The 25,867-nt window shown below is 42.2% G+C and overlaps 1 protein-coding gene across 1 annotated transcript; it reads left to right on the top strand.

Annotated features, from left to right (window-relative positions):
- The first annotated feature begins 1,837 nt into the window (after positions 1–1,837).
- Positions 1,838–23,155, top strand: LOC135289070 (creatine kinase S-type, mitochondrial). The gene is made up of 9 exons (XM_064402433.1): positions 1,838–1,989; positions 5,411–5,609; positions 7,000–7,095; positions 8,972–9,193; positions 11,618–11,703; positions 15,912–16,035; positions 19,546–19,680; positions 20,018–20,143; positions 22,926–23,155. The coding sequence occupies exons 1-9, from the start codon at positions 1,838–1,840 to the stop codon at positions 23,043–23,045; spliced, it is 1,260 nt and encodes a 419-aa protein (XP_064258503.1). The 3' UTR covers positions 23,046–23,155.
- Positions 23,156–25,867: the final 2,712 nt, after the last annotated feature.

Genomic DNA, 25,867 nt, shown 5'->3' with positions numbered 1-25,867 from the left:
GAATTATAAAATTGATTATATCATTAAATACTCATAACCTCCATATGATTTCAACCTCCTTTCCTTTTATCCCTTTCCCCAAAATACTCCTTCTACTTTATATACTTTTGTCTGCCATTTTTTACTCCAATATTGCACCTTTTTGGTCAGTGGAAAGACAACTCCTTGTAATGCATTTTTGCTATGAAGTGTTGTGGTTTGACCAGGAAGTGCATTTCTGGAAAAGTTGTGGTCAAACGAATCAGTGGCCAGATTTGAAATCGTCACCTGTTGTGGCCACTGGGGATCTGGATACGCCTCTGAGAACACACAGGGGTCAAAAGCAGAGGATTCCCAGAGAACTTCCTCTTTGGAATCGGGTGGTGAGTGGAGTCTGACCTCTCCCCTGTCCAGCTGCATCTGGGTGGGGGAGGGGCAGGCCATGTGGCCTGTGGGGAGGGGTGGAGGAGACCTGGGATGTTTGGGCAGCCCCCCGGAGAGAGTGATAGAGACTGTACTGGCAGCACAGCCGGCCAGAAGTGGGGGATGCGGCGAGAGAAGGTGCTCGGCAGCTGTGGGAGTTCTGGGCAGACAGAGGCGAAGATTTTAACCCCTTGGTAGAATAATGGAAACCTTACAAATACTGATCCTCCTGAATCAGAATGAGGAGAGAGAGATGAGGCATGATGAAATGGGCAAGTGTGAGGAAAGTTGGAAGAGGTGAGAAGAATCCTAGGTGGGAAGAGATGATGGAGTGGCCTTGAGCAGGACTCTTTCTTGTATGGCCATGGACAGACCCATGTTTTTCCTGAGACCCGGAGACTGTATTTAGGGGGAGGCAATACCTTGGAGTCAAGTGTGAAGCAGTAGCGTGAACAGAGATGGCTGAGGAGGGTGTGGGATGCCCTCTGTCTCCGTGGAGGGGAAGATCTCTGTTCACGAGGCCCCTCGGCCCCAGGGGGTAAATTTGGGGGGGACTGGTGTCCCAAAGTTGAGAGACTGCTGCTTTTGGAACTGGGTGGAGTATCCTTAAACAAGGAACCCTAAAAGCAGTCCTGGCCCATGTGCAGTTGTGAGAGCACTGGACATGGGGGGGAAGAAGTCACAAGGGCCGATGTTCTCTGGGTGGTGCCACGAGTGACACGGAAACACAAGAGTTTTCAATTGTGTTTCCGGGGGAAGCCTATGGTGCAAGGGGGGACTCCTCTCTCCCTGATGGATTTGAGGGTTGATTATTTGAGGGTTGATGATGGACTGAAAGTTGATTATCTGAGAGATGGTGACGTGGTGGGAATCTATGGTGTTATCTCATTCTGTGGAGAAAATGGAGGGGAGGAGGAGGAATGTATTTGGAGGGTTTTCATTCTTAGCTTTGTGTGTGTTCCTTTTTAGATATTGTAATTAATAAAGTGTTATGTTTTTCCCTCCATTCCCAAGTTGGAGCCTGCTTTGTTCTGTTTCCGGGTCACATCTCACAGTAACCATTTTGGACCTTTCATGGGGGCCCTGGCATTGTGCCAGGGTCAAACCATGACAGAAGCAAGCTAAAGCATTCAATTATGGCCCTAAATCATTAACACAAAATACTCTGGGTGTTGGGTTTAGAATTGTGTGCTCAATATAGCACTAAAAATCAGTTGATTTCCAAGTCTACCAGAGGTATATATATAGAAATACAGTAAATTCTAACAATTTTTCTTAATGCACTCTTTTAATGCAAACCAATAATTAAAATTATTGCTTCATTTATTGGACTACAGTTAAAAGTGAGGGTTTATTTTTCATTTGCATTGCATGAAGTCTTCTGTGTTGATTTCAGGTTGCCTTCTCTTTTAGAAATTGTGTCCTTCCAAGACAAATGGCTAGCATGTTCTGTCGTCTCCTGGCTGGCCATGCAACTGCTGCATCCTTTGCAGCAGCAGGCACAGGGATCCTAACTGCTGGGTACCTCTTCAATAAGGAAAATGTTAAAGCTACTGTTCAAGAAAAACGAAAACTCTTCCCTCCAAGGTAAGCTCTTTGGGTTTACTAGTCACCTGAGCATAGGGCCCAGCTACCTGAGCTAGGCATAGCATTTAACTCTTTGGGGGAGGAAGATCTCTATTAAAGCTGCAGAGCACCCATTCCCTCACTCAAACACACCATCTATTAGTCTGCATATAGATTGTTAACTGTCAACCTAAAACCCAGCATCCTTTATTAATAACCCCAGTTTTAGATAGCACTGACAGTGGCCTTCAAAGACAGAAAATAGGGATGTTAGATCATATCAACATACTTACAAAATCATTGCCAAACAATTACAAGCCTGAAAATGGTTCAATTTTTAGGCAAAGCACCAAATCAGTCCTTATTTTATCTTGTCAGCTCTTGAATGCTTTCAGTGTCTATTGGACTGGCTGGTTGCATAGATTCTAATATTAGGAAACATAAAACTATTTTAATTATACAAGTAGTAAAGAAATATCTTCTATAACTACTGTGCTTGAAATATTCCTAATTCTGTTTAAAACCTAGTTGGTTGATAATTAGAAACTAACTGGAAATATGTATGCTGACTTTGCTGGCCATATTTGTGAAAAGACAAAACACCCCAAAAAAGGACCAGGCTTTGACAGACTTTTTTTTTTCCCCATGGCAAATGGTATCTTAGTTCAAATAAACTCTCAAAAGTAATGGGGTTGTGCATAAAGCAAAGTGCTATCAAAACAAGGTAAATGTGATCTGACTCACAAAAATGCTTTCTGAAAGCATATCATCTTAATTTTCTCTGCTTTATTATATTGTACAGCTTTTGGTAAATAAAACCATTAAAACAACCCCAAATATTGTTAAATAGATTCCTAGCTGATATAGATCAGACAGTTACACTGATGTCCACAAAGCTGCAAGAATATCTTTGTTCAGAATGAGAGCTCTTATTCAGTTAAACATAATTCATTTCCTACTTGAACAAAACAATGTTAGAGCACTTTTAATTCTCAGTAAGTATCTTAGCAGAGATTTAATAGGCTTTAATACACTTTCAAGGATTCATTTGTCTGGTTGCTCCAAGGAACAGAAAACTGCTATTGTCTGTTAGTGGGGTTGCCCAGCAGTGCAGTGTGGAGTACTTTGTGTGACTTCAATATACCTTCCTTCCTAAATTTCAGTGCAATGTATTGTGATGGGTTATCTTTGTCTGGCTGCCATATGCCCACACAGCCACTCTCTTAGTCCCCCTCGTTAGCAAGACAGGAGGAGAAAATAAGGTTAAAAACCTTGTGGGTAGAGATAAAGACAGAGAGATTGGTGGCCAATTATCATCATAGGCAAAACAGATTTAAATTTTAAAAATTGCCAATCAGTTGTAATAGAGTATGATATTGAGAAATAAAAACAAAACTAAAATCACCTGTCCCTCACACTCCCCTTCTTCCCAGGCTTGACTTCACTCCTAACTCTTCTACCTCCTCCTCCCAAAGCAGCATAGGCAGGGATGGGGAATGGGGGTTCTGATCAGCTCATAACACTTTGTCTCTGCCAGTCCTTCCTCCTCACACTGTTCCCCTGATCTAGAGTGGGTTTCCTCCCATGGGATACAGTCCTTCGTGAATGTGTTGGTTTTGCATGGCCTGGTTTTAGGTAGCAGGGGGGGCCACAAAGGCAGTTTCTGTGAGAAGCTGCTAGAAGCTTCCACCATGTCCAGCAGAGTCAATCCCTGATGGCTCTGAAGATGGACATGCCACTGGCCAAACCTGGGCCAATTAGAGACGTTGGTAATGCCTCTGTAATAACATATTTAAGAAGAAATTCCAAACAAAGTGGGAGCACAGTTTTTCCCTAGCCAGAGAACATGAGGAGGTGAGAACATGTGAAGGAAAACAACATGGTGACACCAAGTTCAGTGGAGAAGGAGAGGAAGAAGGTGCTCCAGGCACCGGAGCTGAGATTCCTCTGCAGGCCATGGTGATGACCATGGTGAAGCAGGCTGTCCCCCTGCAGCCCATGGGGATTCTGGGGATTCACAGGGGATGCAGAGATCCACCCACAGCCCATGGGGGAGGTGCCCATGCTGGAGCGGGTGGATGCCTAGAGGAGGCTGTGATCCAGTGGGAGACCCAGTGGAGAGAGGGGGGGCCCCTGCTTCCAAGCTGGAGCAGCCTGTCCTTGGAGGACTGCACCCCATGGAAGAGTGATCCAGGCTGCAACAGTTTTGGGAGGACTGTTTGTCCTTGGAGGGACTCACGTTGCAGCAGGTGCGGTAGGACTGCTGCTCGTGAGAGTGGACCCATGCTGGAGAAGTTTATGGGGAACTGTCTCCCGTGGGAGGGACTCCACGGCATAGCAGGGGAAGGACTCCTTTCCCTGAGCAGTGGAAGAAAACCTTGGGTGATGAACTGACCCAAACCCATACTCCTTGTCTCCTTGCACTGTCAGTAGGAAGGGGGAAGGGGGGTTGGGGGAAGAAAAGGTGTTCTTAAGGGCTTATTTTCCTTCTCATTATCTTATTCTGGTTCTGTTAGTAATAAATTCACTTTGTACCTCCAAGCCGAGCCTGTTTTGCCCTTGGGGTGTTTTCTCCCAGTCCTTATCTCAACTCATGAACCCCTCATTTAATTTTTTTTTCTCTTCTCTGCCCAGCTGTGGCAGGGGAGGCTGAGTGAGCGACTTTCTTAGGTGCCTGGCATTTGGCCAGTGTCAAACCATGACAGTGAACTTCAGTGTGAATCCCTTCAAAGAACAAACTGCAGTTCTTCAAGAACTGCTCCTGCATGGGTCCTCCACAGAACACAGTTCCTGCCAGAAAACCTGCTCCTGCATGGTCTACTCTCCATGTGCCACAGTTCCTGCCAGGAGCCTGCTGTATCATTGGCTCACCATGGGCTTCAGCTTCCCTCAGGGCACATCATTCTCCTCTGGCATGGGATCCTTCATAGGCTGCAGAGGTTTCGCTTGCCCCACCATGGTCTTCACCACAGGCTGCAGGGGAATCTCTGCTCTGGCACCTGAAGCACCTCTTCTCCCTCCTTCTTCACTGACCTTGATGTCTGCAGGGTTGTTTTTCTCATATTTTTTCTTACTTTTCTTTCTCACAACTACTATGCAGTGTCTTTTACCTTTTCTTAAATATGTTATCACAGAAGCGTCACCAGCTTCGCTGATTGGCACAGCCTTGGCCAGTGGTGGGGTCCATTTTGGAGCCTACTGAAACTGTCTCTGAGCATGGAGGCAGCTCCTGATTTATTTTCATAGAAGCCATTCCTGCAGCTCCTCCACAAGAAAAATCTTGCCACATAAACTGAATATATATATAAACCAAGAACTAATTATATTTTTCAGCTATGCTGTGTATTCCATATTTCCTGATCGCTTAAGTAGTTTCTTAAATTAGCAAGGATTACTGTTTAAAGATATCATATTAAGTGCTTATTATGTTTTTTCTCTTCAGTGCAGACTATCCTGATCTCCGCAAACATAACAACTGCATGGCTGAATGCCTCACACCAGCAATTTATGCCAGGCTAAGGGACAAGATGACTCCCAATGGCTACACCCTAGACCAGTGTATTCAAACCGGGGTTGACAATCCTGGCCATCCTTTCATTAAAACTGTGGGCATGGTTGCAGGTGATGAAGAATCCTATGAGGTAAAGTATTTTCACAATGCTATTATATTTTTTTCAGTTTGTATGGTATATTTCACAAGACCTCATTATATGAACACATATTCTTAGTCGAATATGGACTTCTAAGAAAAATTGTGTCCCAGAGAATATATATGGGGCAGATCATGTACATTTTCCCTACTCTTTATGAGGATTTGAATGCAATTCTACATTAGGAAATGCAGTGAATACAAGGCATTGCTAAAGGAGCCCTCTCTACTGCAGTCAAAGTCAATAAAATATGGTTGCTTGGGAGCAATCCTCTATTTGCCTCCAACAGCTGCTCTCTTTCCTAATAGTAAACATAGTTTATGGAAAAACAACAGGAGACATAAAAATAAAGGTAATATATAAATTACACTGTAAAACAACTGTGGCAGAACTGAAAAGAAAATGGCTTCTGTGAAGTGCTGGGCATCTTTAAGCCATAACTAGTGGACCCTGACAAAAGCCAAAGACAGTATTAGTATATAAAAAAGAAGAAAATTCTTGTTTTTATTGACCTGTGTGGTCTGCTTCCTTCAGTCTACCATACAATAGTATATTATTATATAATCTCTTAAGAGTATCCCAAATGCTAGGCTGCTCAACATGGAAGAAGAGATCTGGTATTCTGGGACTACCAGCTTCTGTGATTTGTTTTACTTATTTAGACATAGTGACTGCCTTGAAAAGCTCTGCTAGAGTTATTGCTGCACAACAGAATGAAGGTGTGATTGTGATCAGTTTTGCCATACCTGTGCTAAATGGTTCTAAGTAGCATCAGTAGTCAATGGCAGTGAAGACAGGTATTCTTATATGACCTAAGAACAGGGCAGAAGCTGCCTGGAGACTGAAGATGTATTTTAGTTGCTAATAAATCCTGAAATTTAATCTAGTTGCCATCACATATAGTACCTATCTGGGGTAACTAGAATAAGCTTGCAACTAAAGTAAGGTGCAATTTTTGTTGTGAAGGTGAGCAACCACTACAGAGCACTGTTTAGGTCAAAATGACTGAAATTCACCACCAATAATCTCCCAATTTATTGTTAGGAGACAGAGGGTGAAATTCCATGTTCTGCTTCTAAGATGTACAGGAGAAAATCAGAGCAATTGCAAAACTCATGGCAAACTACTGGCAGTTACCATCTGCTACATAAACAATAGATCTATTGAAAATAGATTTTGAGAGGTAATTTTTTCGGACACATTTTCAAAGATACAACCCACATATGACCCTTCCCTTTATATTTACCCCAGTCAGAACTTGTTGATATCCATGGCTATCATCCAGGAGCCTGTACCAGGGATTTCCCTTGTGACTGAAGTTAGTGCAATAAAGTGTTTCTATGATAGTGAAGACTTTTTGTAGATTCTCTTGACTCCATAGGTATTTGCTGAGATTTTTGACCCTGTCATTAAAGTGAGACATAATGGCTATGATCCATGCACAATGAAGCATCACACAGACCTGGATGCATCCAAGGTAGGATTTAAATAAAATAATGAGGAAATCAAAATTCAATGTTGCTGCTTACAATGATGATATTGTATGTAATAGTACATTTTTTTCCCAATAAAATTCCAATGAAATTGAGGAAACTGGCTAAAGAAACTGGAATGACACAAATTACTGAAATGGCACATCCCACAGGGAGTATGTCTGAATGAAGTGAGCTCTGGTTCTGTCCTTTCTTATTGCAAGCCTGTTAGTTTACAGCTTAGATTTGCTGGGGTTTTCAGCATCTGACAAGCTAGCATCTACATGGCCTTTCTTTCTCTTCCTTATTATTTTCTTATAATTTCCTCACTTTACTGGACCACTTTCACCTGACTGCTTTCACACCCTGACATTATGCAGAAGTGTCAGAGGTACAAGACTGTGCAAAAGGAGCAAGCTAGGAGCCAAGAGTGATAGCAAGACAGGCAAAACAGCGGATCCACCAAAGGCACATTTCTACAGTACCCAAGCAAGTAGAGAACAGGTGAACAGGTCTAGTTACAGTAAACAGGTTTGATGCCTAGAGAGGCTGACCTAGAACAGAGACTAGACAGAGTTAGAAGAATAAAGTAGGTTTTTATAAAAAGGCCTTAAAGGATAGACCTTGGGCAGTACAAGAGCCTGGCCAGGGCTACACCCAAGATGGACCCAAGATGGATGACAGTCATGAGTTTTCACACTTTTATAAGTTTTGGTCCATTTATATATTGGAGTTAATCGTCCAATTACAGCTTCAGGTTATGAAGTCCCATCCTCCTGGTTGCTTTCTTCAATTTGTCGTTGTTTCTGCTTTTGCACCTGAGGCTGTCCTTGGTTCTCAAGCTGGAAAAGGATTGTTTTGTTTAACTACCCTGTGAAGAGAACTTACTAGCATTTAATATGAAGTTCAGAGTAACACACTAAGGCAGTAAAGAATCTGAAAAATATGAAAGCTAAAACTTAAGGCATCAGGTTCAGCCAATGGGCCAGTGATTGACAGAAAACCTCATAGTGACAAGGCAAGTCTGAGGTCAGGTCAGCAAGACAGGGTCAGGATAAACAAGGTACAAGACCAGGCACAGGCATACTTACAAAGGAGCTCAGACAAGGACTGAAAGGTGCCTTAAATTAAATGCAGCTCAAACCAAGGTGTAAAGATTGCAGATGAAACTTCTCAGAAATCTTTTTCAGACAGCTATTTTCAAAGTTGTTGGATCCATGGTTACACAACTGTGCAATATCAGAGCTGGATAAAACCCAGTGGAGAGAGGATGCAAGAGGTTTGAAGAGATCCTTGGTGCACTCATGGACCTAACAACAAACTAGTTGCATTCCTACCTTGTTCTTAACAGAGGTATTGATCCCAGGTGGTACAAAACATTTGGGGCTTTGCCTAATGGCACTGTGAGCCTGTTCATGAGCTAAAGTTAACCATGTATTTAAGGATCAGAGTGAAAACATTCCCCTTCTCCTGCATACACAGAGTCAAGTCTTAGCCATTGCTTAGTATTTTCTTCATAGTTCAATAACAGCACTGATTAGTATCATCTTAGACTTTCTTCTTTCAAAAGAACTTCCACACCTGGCTGCATTTTCATGTTCATATCCATGTTTCCAAAAGGTATTCAGATCTTTTTATATTCCATGCCGGAGCTAAGAAAAATCAGCTGGTTACTTCGCCACATTCAGTCAGCAAAAGAACTTTGGAGTTTCTTAAAAAACCCTTAGTATTTGAAACAGAGGGGTTCCTAATGTTCTGTGATATGTAGAAGAGGTCATGATTCCTGGGCAGAAAGGTGACCCATTTTTTATGATGGGATTTTTAAATGGTGCTGTACAAAATGGGTGACTATATGTAAATTAAGAAACATTTTTCCTTCAGATCACCCATGGTCAATTTGATGAGCGATATGTCCTCTCATCACGAGTACGTACTGGTCGTAGCATCCGGGGTCTCAGCCTTCCTCCAGCTTGTACCAGGGCAGAGAGAAGAGAAGTGGAAAATGTTGTAGTCACTGCTCTAGCTGGGCTGAAAGGAGACCTTTCTGGAAAGTACTATAGCTTGACAAATATGTCTGAGAAGGATCAGCAGCAGCTTATTGATGTAAGTATAACTCCATGTTACATGTCTGGCTTTTGCATGTGTCCTCCTTTACTAAATGAGATGTCTTTCATATCTATTTCTTCTTGCATATAGGGGTAACTGAACCAACCAACACAGGTTGGTTCTCTGGTTCAGTGGCAGTGTCTGTCACAGGGGTTGGAGTAAGCGCAGGACCTGTCACAGGGGCTCAAGTAGCCACAGTGTCTATCATTGGGGCTGTAGAAGCCTCAGTGCCTGTCATTTTGTCCTCAGATCCAGAGACCTTCTCTTCCCCCTGAGGGTACTGAGTAGTGTAGAACAGGGTTCCGTAGGCATTAGCCAGGCCCCAACAGGTTGCAGTGATTTGTGTTTCTCTGGAATTGCCAGGGTGACAGAATACTTCTTCTTAATATTTTACTAGTTTTTCAAGATTCTACACATTTTCAGGGGTTCCAAAATGTTGAAGGTGGTCACTGTCCTGGGTACTTGCCCATATTCTCACAAACCCTGCCATTCATAACTATCCATCCTTAAGATAGATGCCTGGATGATGTTCTTAAATAACTGTTCTTAAATAACTGTTTAACCTTAAACAAGACCTGAACCATATTCAGCAACATGCTGGCTCCTAGCACAAGGATCAGGTTGGTTTCAAGGGTGTGCAAAGGGTATTCAAAATCTTAAAAGTTCTCAAATGCGAAGGAAGGAAGGAAGGAAGGAAGGAAGGAAGGAAGGAAGGAAGGAAGGAAGGAAGGAAGGAAGGAAGGAAGGAAGGAAGGAAGGAAGGAAGGAAGGAAGGAAGGAAGGAAGGAAGGAAGGAAGGAAGGAAGGAAGGAAGGAAGGAAGGAAGGAAGGAAGGAAGGAAGGAAGGAAGGAAGGAAGGAAGGAAGGAAGGAAGGAAGGAAGGAAGGAAGGAAGGAAGGACTCTCCCCCATAGGTTGGCTCTCTGGGAGAGAAAATAAAAGATGTAATTATTGATAGTTCCCAGTAGATAGCTGTTTTGATGGTGGGCAGGGTCAGTACCAAAGACAGACACCAACTTAAGGATTAGTGTAATTTACTATAATACAAAACTGCAAAGAATTACAAAAGGATAAGCTAAGCAATCCATCTAATCATTGCTACAAAAGAATGCCTATAGTGATTAAGAAAGATACATCACCAGTTGCCACAATACTTTACCACTTCATCCAGATCTGCACAAAAGCTGGGGGAAGACACTGTCACAGCAAAGGACTGGAGGATGACTCCTAGTAACTGGCAAATCCTACAGGTGCACACACCTACAGGCAAAGAGGCTTCCAACTTCACTGTGAAAGTAGCACAGCTTTTATGTTGTTGAATAAACAAGCTACTGTTATTTCTAGTATGGAAACATCTGGTTTTATTCTCCTGTTGGGTTTCTCCCAAAGCCTGGCCAGGCCTCAAGGAGGAACCAAGGGAGTTGTCTTTGTTCCTACACCCCCAGACAAGGCCAGATGTGGTCTTGTCCAGTTTCTAAATACGGAAATGTAAATACATGTTTTGCCAATGAACGGATGCATATATCATATTGCTAATAATATTATTTTAATGAGTGTATACATATATTATTTGGTTGAAAGGTTCATCTAGAGGTCAACTTTGACCCAGGGCCTGTTGTTCAGGCCTTAGTACTTTGGTAGCTCCCAAAGTACAGAGGTGGTGGCAATGATGAATGCATGGACCACCTTAGTTTTACCACCAGCAAGTCTACTATATCATAAGCCCATACTGCAAAGTCCACTACAATCATAATCTGAGCCCAGGTCCCAAAGACAATAAATATCCACAGGGAACACATACAGCAAGTAAGGCATTATGTAAAAAAAACTGAGAACAAGCACAACAGCTCTGAGAGCAAATTAATCAACACTGTGACCAGCAGCTACTAAGCCAATACAATGAATGTTGATAACAAACTTGTTTTAACATGGTCTTTTCGGATCTTCCATGATCTCAACCCAAGACAAGTCTGTCATGGTTTAACCCCATCTGGCAAGTAAGTACCATGCAGCCACTCCTCAGATGCTCCAACTCCCCTCGGTTTATATAATGAGCATGATATTCTATGGTATGGAATATCCCTTTGGCTAGTTCAGGTCAGTTGTCTGGGTCATGCTCCCTCCTAGCTTTTTGTGCACCTCCTCATTGGCAGACCATGGGAAACTGAGAAGTCCTTGAATTAGAGTAAGCACTGCTGAGCAACAACCAAAACATGAGTGTGTTATCAACATTATTCTCATACTTTAAGTCAGGAAAGAATCAGGTTCACAAGCCATGTTATTTCATTTAATTGTATTGACTACCTTAATATTAAATGCATAAGACAGGGTTATACTGCTTCCCTTAATAAACTTCAATTTATTTTGTTTCTTTCTCTTTCTCTGTTTTTATTTCTCTTCCTGGTCCCGTTTTTGTGTCCAGGATCATTTTCTCTTTGATAAGCCAGTGTCCCCTTTGCTAACATGTGCTGGGATGGCACGTGATTGGCCAGATGCCAGAGGAATCTGGTATGTTGTGTGATACGTAGAAGCTTGTGTAATGTTTTAAAATATGTATTACAAGTGTCCTTGCTTCTCCTAACCCCACAGTCACTCTGCACTGGTACTCACAGCATGTTCAGCTTGTTTTTAAATATTTTTGTAGTGTTTTAAATGATTAATTGAAGAAAAAATAAAGACCTTTATATTTTTATAGGCAAAGACACAGACATGATGCAAGGATTGTTGAAGTGTTAGAAACCATAGAAGAGCTTGATAACAGTCACAAAGGAATTAGGGCTTCTCCCACAATAAAGGTGGAAGAATCAATACCCCAGCTGAAGTGCATCTACACCAATGCCTACAGCACGGGCAGCAAACAGGACGAGCTGGAAGTCATTGCACAGCTGAAAAACTATTATATAATTGCAGTCATGAAAACATGGTGGGATGACTCAGAACTGGAGTGCTTCAATGGATGACTATGAACTCTTCTGAAGGGATAGGCAAGGAAGGAGAGACCATGGGGTATCCGTGTATGTTAGGAAGTGTTTTGACTGTTTAGAGCTTGCCAATGGTGATGAAAGGGTTGCATGTTTATAAGCAAGAACCAAGGAAAAGGCTAACAAGCCAGATATCCTTGTGGTCTTCATTTAACCAGGATGAAAAGGCAGATGAAATATTCTATGAGCATCTGGGAGTAGTCTCACATTCACTAGCCCTTTTTCTCTTGAAGACTTCAACTTACCACTTGTCTGCTGGAAATACAATACAGCAGAGAGGAAACAGTCTAGAAGGTACCTGGAATGTGCAGAAGAAAACTTCCTGACACAGCTGTAGAATGAGCCAACTAGGGAAGACATGCTTGCTGGACTTTTTGTTTGTGAAAAGAGAAAGAAGTGTGGGTGATAGGATGTTTGGGGGCCATTTTGAACACAGTGATCATGAAATTATAAGGGTTTTCAATTCTTTGAGAAATAAGAAATATGGTTACCAGAACTGCTACTTTGGACTTCTGGAAGGCAGACTTTGGCCTGTTTAAGGGCCTGGTTGAGAGAGTGCCTTGTGAGGCAGTCCTGACGGGCAAAGGAGTCCAGGAAGCACAGCCAGAAGTTGATATGGCAACTTCCATAAAAGGCAATAAAAATAGTTGTATAAATACATTAACAACACAAGGAGGGCTAAGGAGAATCTCCATCCTTTATTGGATGGGAGGGGGAAACATAGTGACAAAGGATGAGGAAAGGCTGAGGTACTTAATACCTTCATTACCTCAGTCTTTAATAGTAAGATTGATTGTTCTCAGTGCACCCAGCCTTCTGAGCTGGAAGACAGGGAGCAGAATGAAGCCCCATTATCCAAGGGGAAATGGTCAGTGACATGCAACACTACTTAGAAATACAAAACTCAATGGGGCCCAAAGGGATCCTTCCAAGAGTACTGAGGGAGTGGGAGAAAGCACTCACCAAACTGCTTTCAATCATTTACCAGCAGTCCTGCCTAACTGAGGAGGTCTCAGTTGACTGGAAGTTACCAAATATGAGTCCATCTACAAGAAGGGCCAGAAGGATGATCTAAGGAACTACAGGCCTGTCAGCATGACCTTGGTGTGCAGGAAGGTTATGGAGCAGATCATCATGAGTGCCATCAAATGGCATGTACAGGACAAGCAGGGGATCAGACCCAGCCAGCATGGGCTTAGGAAAGGCAGGTCCTGCTTAACTAACCTGGTCTCCTTCTAATACCAGGTGATCCACTTAGTAGATGAGGGAAAGGCTGCAGGTGTTGCTTAGCTGGGCTTTGGTAAAGCCTTTGACACAGTTTCACACAGCATTCTCCTGGAGAAACTAGCTGCTCATGGCTTGAAAGGGTGTACTCTCACTCTCTGCTGGGTAAAAAACTGACTGGATGGCTGGGTCCAAAGACATGGTAAATGGGGTTAAAAGTAACAAGTGATGTTTCTCAGGGCTCAGTATTGGGTTCAATTCTGTTTAATATCTTTATTGATGATTTGGATGTGGGCATTGAGTGAACCCTCAATATATTTGCAGATGACACCAAGTTAGGCAGGAGTGTTGATCTGCTTGAGGGCAGGAAGGCTCTGTAGAGGGATCTGGACAGACTAGATAGATGAGCTGAGGCCAATTGCATGAAGTTCAACCAGGGAAAATGCCAGGTCCTGCACTTGGGTCACAACTACCCCATGCAACACCACAGGCTTGGGGAAGAGTGTCTAGAAAGCTGCTCAGTGGAAAAGGACTTGGGGGTGTTAGTCAATAGCCATCTGCATATGAGCCTGAAGTGTGCCTGGGTGGCCAAGGAGGCCAATGGCATCCTGGCTTGTATCAGAAATAGTATGGCCAGCAGGGTGAAGGAAGTGATTGTCCTGTACTTGGCACTGGTGGGGTCACACCTCAAATACTGTCTTCATTTTTGGGCTCTTCACTACAAGAAAGAAGTTGAGGTTCTGGAGTGTGTCCAGAGAAGGGCAACAAAGCTGGTGAAAGGCCTAGATCACAAGTCAGATGAGAAGTGGCTGAGGATACCAGACTTGTTCAGTCTGGAGAAAAGGAGACTAAAGGGAGACCTTCTCACTCTCTACAACTAACTGAGGTGGGGGTCAGCCTCTTCTCCTGGGTAAGAAGCAATAGGATAAGAAGAAATGGCCTCAAGTTGCACCAGGGGAGGTTTAGAATCGATACTAGAAGAAATTTCTTCACCAAAAGGGTTGTGAAGCATTGGAACAGACTGCCCAGGGAAGTGATAGAGACACCATCCCTGTAGGTATTTAAAAGACATGTAGATGTGGCACTTAAGGACATGTTTTAGTGGTGGACTTGGCAGTGTTTAGGTTAATGGTTGGACTTGATCTTAAGTGTCTTTTCCAACCTAAATAATCCCATTATTCTATGATTCTACATAAACAATCATTAATAACAGCAACACAATGTAGCACCATAAACATGGGTCCTTCTATGGGTTTTGTAATATGTTTTTTCTATTTCAAGATAAAAATTTGATTTTAGAAAGAGTCTGTGAATCACCACGAAATTATTTCCACAGATTTTTGACAGGTTTTACAGTGCATGCTCCCTGACATAGTAGGTTTAACTTATCAGAATAATACTGAATAGGCTTCTGAACATGATGCAATATTGCCATAGAACAGATTTTTTTTTCTGTGTTGTGGTATCACTCAGCATTCCTTAATGCAATGGGAAGATTCATTTAATTAAAGAAGCTGAGTCAGGACAACATCAATCTCTGGAAAATCCTACCCTGAATATTTGTACATGACTGAAAATTAAATAACTGGACCTCTCTGTAACTATAATGTCAGGCCACAGGATGCTTGCACCTGTTCAGTTTTGCATTGTCAAAGTGTGAAAAGCGAGCTGCAGTAAAAGGCAGGTGGCAAGTTAGGCTCTCACTGAAGTTGCAAATTTCATGGGTTTCAAACTTGGTCATATTCTACTGTTTGTATGTACAAATCTTATCAATCACTTTCTACATTCTGTAGAAAGATTGTTGCAAAGGATGGGAAAAAATGAGAAAAGCAAGGAAAATTGACCTCAGGTTTGATCTAGCACTTTATAAACCTAGTAATGACTAATCTGTCTGGAACAAGAGTAGATAACTTCTCTGTAGGCATTATCTTAATTGACAAGCCAGCATCTTTAATGCAGTGTCCAGAAGCAATATGTAGCTGTTTTCCTCAGACATATAATTTGACTGATGTGGCAATTCAGTTTTATAAAGTTATATGAAAGGCACTGAGATTTGATTTAGAAGACAATACAATTAGATACGGTCATGTGGCTGTGCCCTCAGTTTTTTTCTAACTGCACAATTTTCTAACAACAGTAAAAATCATCCCCAGGGACTGAAGATGCAGAATTTGACTTCTCCCTTTACCTGTTCCCTTAGCAGCTGTACATCCCAAGTGTGTTAATGTTTGAAGATGTGTTCTTCATAGCTCAGCTTCAGGGCAGCATGATGTGATCAGAGAAAACTGCTCTTCTCACTGTGACTTGAGAAACCTGAATAATTCCGTTGGCATGGGGGAATCAAGATGTGAAAGCAGCTTAACTGCATCCTTAACTGTGCAGAGCAACGTTATTTTGCAGTGCTTAACCTCTTCACAGTCCTGAAAGACTGTAATGAAACTAAGGATACTGAGAGTTATTTTTCAGGGCCTATCTTGTGCTTTAAAGCTGTTTTTTTTTTCTCTCAACCAGGCATAACAATGACAAGACATTTCTTGTCTGGATTAATGAAGAGGACCACACCAGGGTGATCTCCATGGAAAAGGGTGGCAACATGAAACGGGTGTTTGAAAGATTTTGTCATGGTTTAAAAGAGGTAGTAACTCAATGAATTTAGTATACCTGTTTGTTTATTGTTGGGCTGTTGTCAGCATTACTTAACATGATTAACACTGAACTGACATCTCCAGAAGCAACAAAATAAAGTAACACCAGTTCAAGTAGCAATCCACATTAATAGCAGTTAAAGAAGGAAACAAATTGTTAGCTGAGTTGTAGAAAAAAATAGGTAAAATGTAATTTTTAGCTTTTCTATTACAATCATCAGCACTGAATGGCTAAAGAAATGTTTTTTCTTTTTCCTTGGAACAATTGCTTTATCCATCTCACTCTGGAAAAGCAGCTTTCACTCCAGCTTCTCTGGATTTCTGGACTCCCCTTTCTCAGGAAATCCCCAACTGCTGTATAGCTTATACAATTGTACACTCCCACATTGCTTCAAAGACACCAGCACAGGCCTTCACCTGAAAAAAAAAACAAACAAATACCACATGGCAAAGTAGGGAAAGCAGGGAACTATAATGGCTTCTACATGTATATTAACCAGAAAAGTAAAGTCAAAGAAGGTGTACCCCTCCTGATAAACAGTGCTGGTGAACTGGTAACAATGGATGAGAAGGCTGAGGTACTCAACAATTTTTTTCCTCAGTCTTCAATGGCAACCTGTCTTCCCACACTTCTTTGGATGGACAACAGGATGGGGACTGGGGAGCAAAGTGCTTCCCACTGTAAGTAAAGATCAGGTTCATGACCACCTGAGGAACCTGAATGTACAAAAGTCTATGGGACCCAATGAAATGCAACCCAGAGTCCTGGAGGAATTGGCTGATGTAGTTGCCAAGCCACTCTGCACGATATTTAAAAAGTCTTGGCAGTCAGGTGAAGTCCCAGGTGCCTGGAAAATGGAAAACATTGTCCCCATCTTTAAAAAGGGTAGAAAGCAGGACCCTGGGAACTACTAACCTGTCAGCCTCACCTCTGTGCTTGGGAAGATCATAGAACAGATCCTCCTAAAAGCTGTGTTAAGGCACATAGAGGACAGAGAGGTGGTTCAAGGCAGCCAGCACTACTGTACCAAGGGCACATCCTGCCTGACCCACCTAATGACCTTCTATGATGGGGTGACTACATCAGCGGACAAAGAAAGAACTACAGATATAATTTATCTGGGCTTCTGTAAAGCCTTTGACATGGTCCCCCCCAAGATCCTTCTCTCTGAACTGGAAAGAGATGAATTTGATGAGTGGACTGTTAGATATATAAGAAATTAGTTGGACAGTCACATCCAGAGGGTAGTGGTCAGTGGCTCAGAGTCCCAATGGACATCAGTGGTGAGTGGTGTCCCTCAGGGGTCTGTATTGGGGCCAGTGCTATTCAATGTCTTCATCAAGAACATAGACAAAGGGATTGAATGCACCCTCAGCAAGTTTGCAGATGACACCAAGCTGAGTGGTGCGGTTGACATGCCTGAAGGACGGGATGCCATCCAGAGGGACCTGGACAAGCTCAAGAAGTGGGACCATGGGAATTTCATGAGGTTTAATAAAACCAAATGCAAGGTTCTGTACCTGAGTAGGGGCAACCCCTAGTATCAATACAGGCTGGGGGATGAACACATCAAAAGCAGTTCTGCTGAGAAGGCCATGGAGGTGCTGGTGGATGAGAGACTGGACATGAGCTGGCAACGTGTGCTTGCAGTCCAGAAAGCCAATTGTATCCTGGGCTGCATCAAAAGAAATGTGGCCAGCAGGTCAAGGGAGGTGATGCTGCCCTTCTACTACGCTAATGTGAAACTCCACCTGGAGTGCTGCATCCAGCTCTGGGGTCCCCAGCACAGGAATGATATTGACCTGTTGGATCAAATTCAGAGGAGCTCACCAAGATTATTAGAGAGATGGAACACCTCTGCTATGAAAAAAGGCTGAAAGAATTGGGTTTGTTCAGCCTGGAAAAGAGGCAGCTTTGGGGTGACCTAATTGTGGCCTTCCAGTACCTGAAGGGAGCCTACAAGAAAAACTGAGAGAGACTGTTTACAAGAGCATGTAGTGATAGGACAAAGGGGAATGGATTCAAATTGAGAGAGAGTAGGTTTAGATTAGATATTAAGAAGAAATTCTTTACTGTGAGGGTGGTAAGGCACTGGCACAGGTTTCCCAGAGAAGTTGTGGATGCCCCATCCTTGGAAGTGTTCAAGGCCAAGTTGGATGGGGTTCTAAGCAACCTGGTCTGGTGAAAGGTGTCCCTGCCCATGGCAGGGGGTTGGAACGAGATGATATTTAAGGTCCTTTCCAACCCAAGCCATTATATAATTCTATGATTATCTGATTGAGGAAGTGGTCCCTGAAGGTAAGTTCAGCGCATCTCTAAGAAATTTTGAGTATGTGGTGAGTTTGGAAACATGGAAAAACAAAATTGCCTAGTACATGCTTCATTGGCATCTGAGTGGCTCACTAGGATCTGGTATGCTTTTTAGGCATATACACGAGACTAAATGATGTACAGGATTGGGATCTAAGTGACAGCTTGTGGATGTTGCTTCCATGTTTTCCTCTGCTACTGTGCTTATTTCTTGTTCAAGAGAAGTGGACTTCTCGACATTGACATATAGTCAGATAGCTTTGGAAACCGTGACCAGAGCAAGTGTATGAGGCAGGAAATCAGATCTAGTTTCTTACAAGAAATTTCTGCATCCTCACACAATATTTAAATGTCGGGAGAGTCCATTATTTTGTATTCTTCCACAGAATGGAAATATTTGCCTATATTGCAGAGGACTTGTGAACATGAACTGGCACAGGTATCTGAATATCTTCTGACAGTGGTTTTACTGAACTGAAATTGTATTTGGGTCACAGAATTAAGTCTCAGAAGTGTATTTGAGTGGACAGAATAGGGCTTATTCAAAGGTCAACAGACCTTTGTGATATTTCTGAGGACAATGATTTCAGTCTCCTTTGTAACTGGGTTTTAGAATTACTAATGAAAATCATTATAGAGGACCTATGTAGTCTTTTCATAGTGGAAGCAAGGCTATGAATTTTAGGCATTTAAAAATCAAGTGTCCTTCACCTAGCATCATGTAATCACCTTGAAAATTATATAAAACTAGGCCTTGGCTCCTTTTGTTTGCTCCACAGTATTTGAGATGTTTGGACTTGTGCTTTGCAACCTTGCTCTAAAAGCACCTAGGCTAGAAAATCATTTATACTATAGGTAAAAACTTATTATGTGACCATATAGTTTCATGGGCTAAGGTCATGTGGTAGAGTGCTAAAGAGCCTTCAAGTTAAGGGTAGTTAGAAAATGATGAAGAAATTTTTGTAATATTCACTGGTAAACTTGATGCCTGATGAATACAAAGGCTCATACTAGAGCCAAACCAGATTTTACTTGAGTATATGCACCTCCATCGGTAAATAGTGAAGTTAATAATAAACATAGATGCAAAGTGAAAAGAATTTAATCTATAAATAACTGTCAGAAGACGAGATGTATGTATGCAGTTCTTTCTTTTTCCTTTTTTTTTTTTTTTTTTTTGCCTTCATAGGTTGAAAGATTAATTAAAGAACGAGGCTGGGAGTTCATGTGGAATGAACGTCTTGGATATGTTCTGACTTGTCCTTCCAACCTAGGAACTGGTTTACGTGCTGGAGTCCATGTAAAGCTGCCAAAACTTAGCAAGGTACATAAATTGTTTAAAAGGCCAGTGATATAAATCAGGTCTTCATGTGATTTATAAAGAAACAAATAAAAAATGACAGTTTACAGCAATTGGATGTTTGCAAGATGTGCAACAGCTAAGTCCCAGGCATAATGCATGACTGAGCATACTTGTATTTTGAAAATTATTATATTTGTTATGGAAATTAATTTACTCAGCAGACAAACACCAAGACAGGCCATAATCCAAAGACAGAGCAAATTGTCTCTGCCTGTCATTCTGGAGATGGTATTAGATCATGGATAATAACAATAAGCAAGGCAAAAGACAATATGCACAAACATATTTCTTCTGTTAGGATCCCAGGTTTCCAAAAATCCTGGATAACTTGAGGCTACAGAAGCGTGGCACTGGTGGAGTGGACACAGCAGCTGTAGCAGACGTGTATGATATCTCCAACTTGGATCGCATGGGTCGATCAGAGGTAACTTGTTTGTTTTATTCCTTGCTTTTAAACTCAGATCTGCACTAAGACCATTTCCCTCCATCTGAGTTCACTAAGAATTCAGTCATTTTTTGGAGTTATGGCAGTTTTTTCTCCTTGTGAATTTAATCCAATGAAAAGGCTTACACAACAAAAATTTACTACAGTGCATGCAATGTTTGCCAAATATGACAAGTTCCTGAGCAAGTTCCATAAATGTGACTGGTTTACATCATGTGCTAAAGTATTTTGTTGAAAGCATGCAGGTACTAGAAACATTTGGTTGTGGTAACAGAATTCCCTTGGGACAATGTTTCTCAGCATCACAGCATGAACTTTTATACCCAAATACCTCCTGGAGTACACAGCTATGAGATAGATGTACAGGTTGTCTCTCCAGTGCTGGGCATGAGCTAGGTATCTGAGAATCATAGGATCACAGAATGGTTTGGGTTGGAAGGGACTTTAAAGATCACCTAGTTCCAACCCCTCTGCCATCAGATGGGATGACACCAACTAGATCAGCTTGCCCAGGGCCCCAGCAAGCTTGGCCTTGAACACTTCCAATGATGGGGCATCGACAACTTCTCTGGGAAACCTGTGCCAGTGCCTCACCACCCTTGCAGTAAAGAATTTCTTCCTAATATTTAATCTACACCTACTGTCTTTCAATTTGAACCCATTCCCCCTTGTCCTATCACTACATGCCCTTGTAAAACGTCCCTCTCCATTTTTCTGAATGAGGTTCACTGAAGTTGTATGTTGGGAACAGAGCTACATACTGTACATTAGACAGATATCTGATGTACCCAGTGCAAAATGCTGAGGAAAGAAGCAGGATTTTAAGACTAACCCACACAGGGAATCAAGTACTGACATTAAGAGTGGATTAACATGCACTTTTCCTTTTAGGATTCAGTAATGCACTTTCACTGTATTGAGTTTGGCCGGGATGGCATTAGTTTTCCCCTGTGCAGCCCCCCTAGTACTGTGCTTTGCATTGGTAGCCAGAAAGGTGTTGATAACACACCAGTGTTTTGGCTACTGCTGAGCAGCATTGGTGCAGCATCAGTGCTGTCTCCAACATTATGCCCCCCTTACCAGTAGGCTGAGGGTGGGCAAGATCTTGAGAGGGGGCATAACCAGGACAGCTAACCCAAATTGACCAAAGGGATATTCCATACCATATCACATCTGTTCAGATATAAAAGCTAAGAAAAGGAGTAGGGAGGAGGGGGGGCATTCGTTATTTACAGTGTTTGCCTTCCGGAGCAACCATTACATATACTGAAGCCCCGATTCCTAGGAAGAGGTCATAGATCACTTGCTAACAGGAAGTAGAAAATAAAATCTTTGGGTTTTTTTCCATTGCTTGCATGTGTGCCACCTTTGCTTTTTCTTTAGTAAACTTCCTTTATCTTGACCCATGAGGGTTTTTTCCTATGTTATGTTCTTCCTCTCTGCCCCCCCCCCCCCCCCCCCCCCCCGCATTCCAGCTGAGGAAGGGAGTGATGGAGTGGATGGAGTGGCTTGGTGGGCAACTGACATCCAGCCAAGGTCAACCTACCACAGCAAATTAGTCTCCAGAATCTTTCAGGGCTCATGCTATTACTGGATTGGGGAAATGAGTGTGTCTCTTCCCCTCCTTGCACTTCCATTCCAATTAGTTTTCAGTTGACTGTTTTATCATTGGATAACATAATTTTTGCTTTTTCAGTCCCTCAAAGAACTATATGGCTTTAAAATTAAATAGCACAAAACTATACTAGTATCTTAATATCACAGACTAAGTTTTCGTTTCTACGGTTGATGATGTATAGATTATCCTCCGCAATTCACTAGTGTCCATTTGGATGCAGTGCATTCTTTCTTCTACAGTACTGACTGTATATTGAATAAAGCTGTTGTATTTCACAGAATATAGGTAAACAACAGTCTAAAACATCAAGAAGTAAGCACATATGTACAGATGCTTTAAGCATGCTAAACAGTAAGGGAGAGCTCTGCATGATTCTGTGAGTCATTTCAGTATTACTCATATATCTCACTACTATCCATCAAGAAAATACAACTATCCTACTTTCTACAAAAGAAAGAAAAAGTGCCAGTAGTCTTCACAGTCATTTACCAAATGTCAGACCAACGTTCCATAGCTTTTAAGCCCAAACACATTTGGATAAAGGCATTAATCCAAACCTCACACAATACTGTTAGCAAAACACCAGAACCTCTTTACTTACACTGGCATTTGTTGCTTCAGAGAGAACTGCCCAGTGACTCTAAACATCCATGGCACTGCCTTTTCACTTTCTTTGTCCTAATATGTAAATTGTGAGAACACAGCAAATGGGAATCCATGGCTTTGACATGCTGTAGTTCTCAGCATCTTGTATTCTCAGAGTGGTAACATTTGAAATAGGTCTCTAAACTCAAGCCTAAACCTTTTATTTAAGCATTTCTGTTTGTCTATTTATATGGGCATATGTGTAGGAGCAGAATTTGGTGGAAATTAGGGGACTATTTGAAAATTTCTAATGTTAGAAGGCCAAGCTCAGCATGACCAGGAAAAAGGGTAGGGAGAAGGGAAATACTATGGGCTTCCACTTGACCAATGCATTACATATTTCCTGTGTCACAGCATGTGTGATCTCTGTGTCCAGGTCATGATTCTCCTTGGGTCTGGCTTTACTTGCAGTCTTTGCCATACAAGCCAATTTTTTCCTTCCCCTATTAACAGTGTTGCCTAAATCTTTTGTTCTTATTGTTTTTCTTGTTGTTGTAGGTAGAACTAGTTCAGATTGTCATTGATGGAGTCAACTATCTAGTTGACTGTGAGAAGAAACTGGAAAGAGGTCAAGACATTAAAGTACCACCACCATTACCGCAGTTTGGCAGGAAGTGATCTTGTGGCTGATGTCTGTTAATGATAAAAAATATGGCTGCCATTTTGACAGAAAAGCACCTCTGTATATCTCTATTTAAATACCTTGTTGAATAAAACACTGCCTGATACCCAGTGTCTCTCTAGATGCCTGATCACACTAACAGAAAATAGTCTTAGTGCAGTGTGGATAGATAGAAGGTAGGAGACTAGAGATAGTGGTGAAAGTAATCTCACCCCTAAAGAGTTACAGCTGTGCCAATTATCAAGCATTAAGAACAAGTCTGCCCTTAATAGGCCACAGCTGGATCAAATTAAGAGGGGTATTATAAAAGAGCAGGTTGGTTGGTTGAGATGTGAGATGGAGTTTATTGGTTGTGCTGAGAAGAAGGAGTCAGTGCTGTGAGGAGCTGCCCCTGAGAAACCACCGAGAAGGTATGCAACCTTTGCAATAAGATGGCAACAATTGGTGACCTCGACGTGATCAAGGACCCCGGATGGTGCTGGGTTCCCCCTGAATGGCAGTGTGTGCAGCAGGACACAAGCTGTGTGATAGAAGTGGCAAATGGCATGGCCACAGCAGCAGGGGGTGCCTCAGCAATAGCATGGCCCCCAAGGAGTACGGGGGAACGTTTGCTAAGTCACTGCAACATGAGCACTGGAACAAAAGCAACATGGAGCTCTGAGAGGCAGAGTCAGGGCTGCACAGACAACATGTAAGAGAAGCCTTCTAAAATTGTATAGTGGCCATCTCCACAGTAACCCAACGTGATTGGGAGTGGGCTGCAGGGCAAGGTGCAGCCGGAGATGGAGCCCAGCGTAGCACTGAGAGCAGCAGGGGAAGCTGCCTGATCTGGACCTGACAGATTTTGACACCTGAGGTACAGGTGAGCCACTGGGACACAATGAGAAATAACATATTGAGTGCTGAACAGATTGTTTGTTTGATATACATGGAAAGGAAGGGAAAAAAAAAAACCCAACAAACTGTGATATTCCATAAGCATAAGTACACTTGACAGATGCTGGATCAATGTTGTTCAAAGTTCTATAGCTATAAAGTTGTACAGCTGTGGATATTGTCAATATTCTAGAGATATAATGGTTTCTGATTATATGTAATGTAAGTTTGGGTAATGAATCAGTAGAAGAGTTTCTGATGGTCTGTAATGCAAGTTTGGGCAATGAATCAAAGTAACTTTGTAATTAAAAGAAAAGGGGGAATTGTGAATAGATAGAAGGTAGGAGACTAGAGATAGTGGTGAAAGTAATCTCACCCCTAAAGAGTTACAGCTGTGCCAATTATCAAGCATTAAGAACAAGCCTGCCCTTAATAGACCACAGCTGGATCAAATTAAGAGGGGTATTATAAAAGAGCAGGTTGGTTGGTTGAGATGTAAGATAGAGTTTATTGGCCGTGCTGAGGAGTCAGTGCTGTGAGGAGCTGCCCCTGAGAAACCACCGAGAAGGTATGCAACCTTTGCAATAAGATGGCAACAGTGCAGCTTTAGAAGAACCACTACTTGGTAGGGACTGCTTCCCTTTTCCCTTTGTCTTCTCAGCAACCTTTACCTAGGCTTTGAACCTTTCTTTCTTGGCTGATGATAAGGAAAGTATTACTTGAATCATGCAAAAGGCACAAATATATAACTCTAGCTTGTATGTCCACTTATAGCTATATTTATGCAGACTTCTGAGCACCTGAGTTTTATTCACAGAAGCACTTGTCTTGAGTGCCTATCCAGAGTACAAAAATCTCTCAGTCTGAAGGGCAGGTGCTTGCAACATGCTCATTACTTTTTCAGCATTCAACACCATGTTCAAAAGTTAACTAGAGCAAGGAGCTGTAAATGGCTTCAGTCTCCAAAGTCTGCCACTTGTCATCTGGAAGTCATTGGTGTCTCTGTATGGGAGATGTCTCTTCTCTGTCCAGGACTGGTTTGCAGACAAACTTATTTACCATGTCATCCCAAACCCTCAGACTTTCTTAGCCCTGGTGGAGCGTTCACCACTTCACCAGGTCACTTTCAGGTGTTTTCCTCAGGTACCACCTCTGGCCTTAGACTGCAGCAAGCTGAACCTAAAATCAGAAGTAACAAATATCAGTTTGCTGATATTCTGTATCCAACAGAAACCTGCCCAGCGTTACCTCTTCCAGTCTTTTCCTGCAGCTTTCTGGTCACAGGTAATAGGGACCAGGCTCCAGCACCAGTCACCCAAGTGCCCAGAATGTACTGGAATACAGTACCCTGAGTAAAAGCTTCTCAGTGCTCACCACTGTTCCATGTGGTGAGCAGCTTGGAAAAACAGCAGACAGAGTCCCTTTGCTTATCTTTTGCATATGAAACATATTCAGTGTTTCACAGTAACCTTTCAAAACATGCTCTGGTGAATGTGCTGTCTGTGTTGACATTGAGCTGGGAGTAGTATCTGTAAGGCTATGTAGAAGAGGAGGCTATCTGCTCATGTACTGAGTTTGCATGGCAAGGTTTTGGTAGTGGGGGGAGATACAAGGATAGCTTCTGTAAGATGTCAGAAACTTCCCCCATGTCACTGTTAAATAAGAAACAACACAGACTCACCAGAAGGCTGGTTTGCACAGCATCTCACTTCACTTTGAAAATCTCTCCTTTATACACTGTTCTGATACAGATAGACCAGATTGGTCAATTAATCAATACATTGCACCTGATTGGCTAATTATCAAAAACACCTTTCTTATAAACAGTCTTTGAGAAAGACAGGAAAACAGACAGTAGGAAAACACCACCTGCAGGTTGTTTATAATAACAAGCTATTATTGTTTCTCTGCAACTCTCTAGAGTCTCACAAGCTGATTCTGG

This window comes from Passer domesticus, chromosome W, assembly GCF_036417665.1.
Source record: "Passer domesticus isolate bPasDom1 chromosome W, bPasDom1.hap1, whole genome shotgun sequence".
Lineage (NCBI taxonomy): Eukaryota > Metazoa > Chordata > Aves > Passeriformes > Passeridae > Passer > Passer domesticus.
The sequence above is the reverse complement of the archived record's forward strand: the minus strand, read 5'-3'. Positions and strand labels throughout refer to the sequence as shown.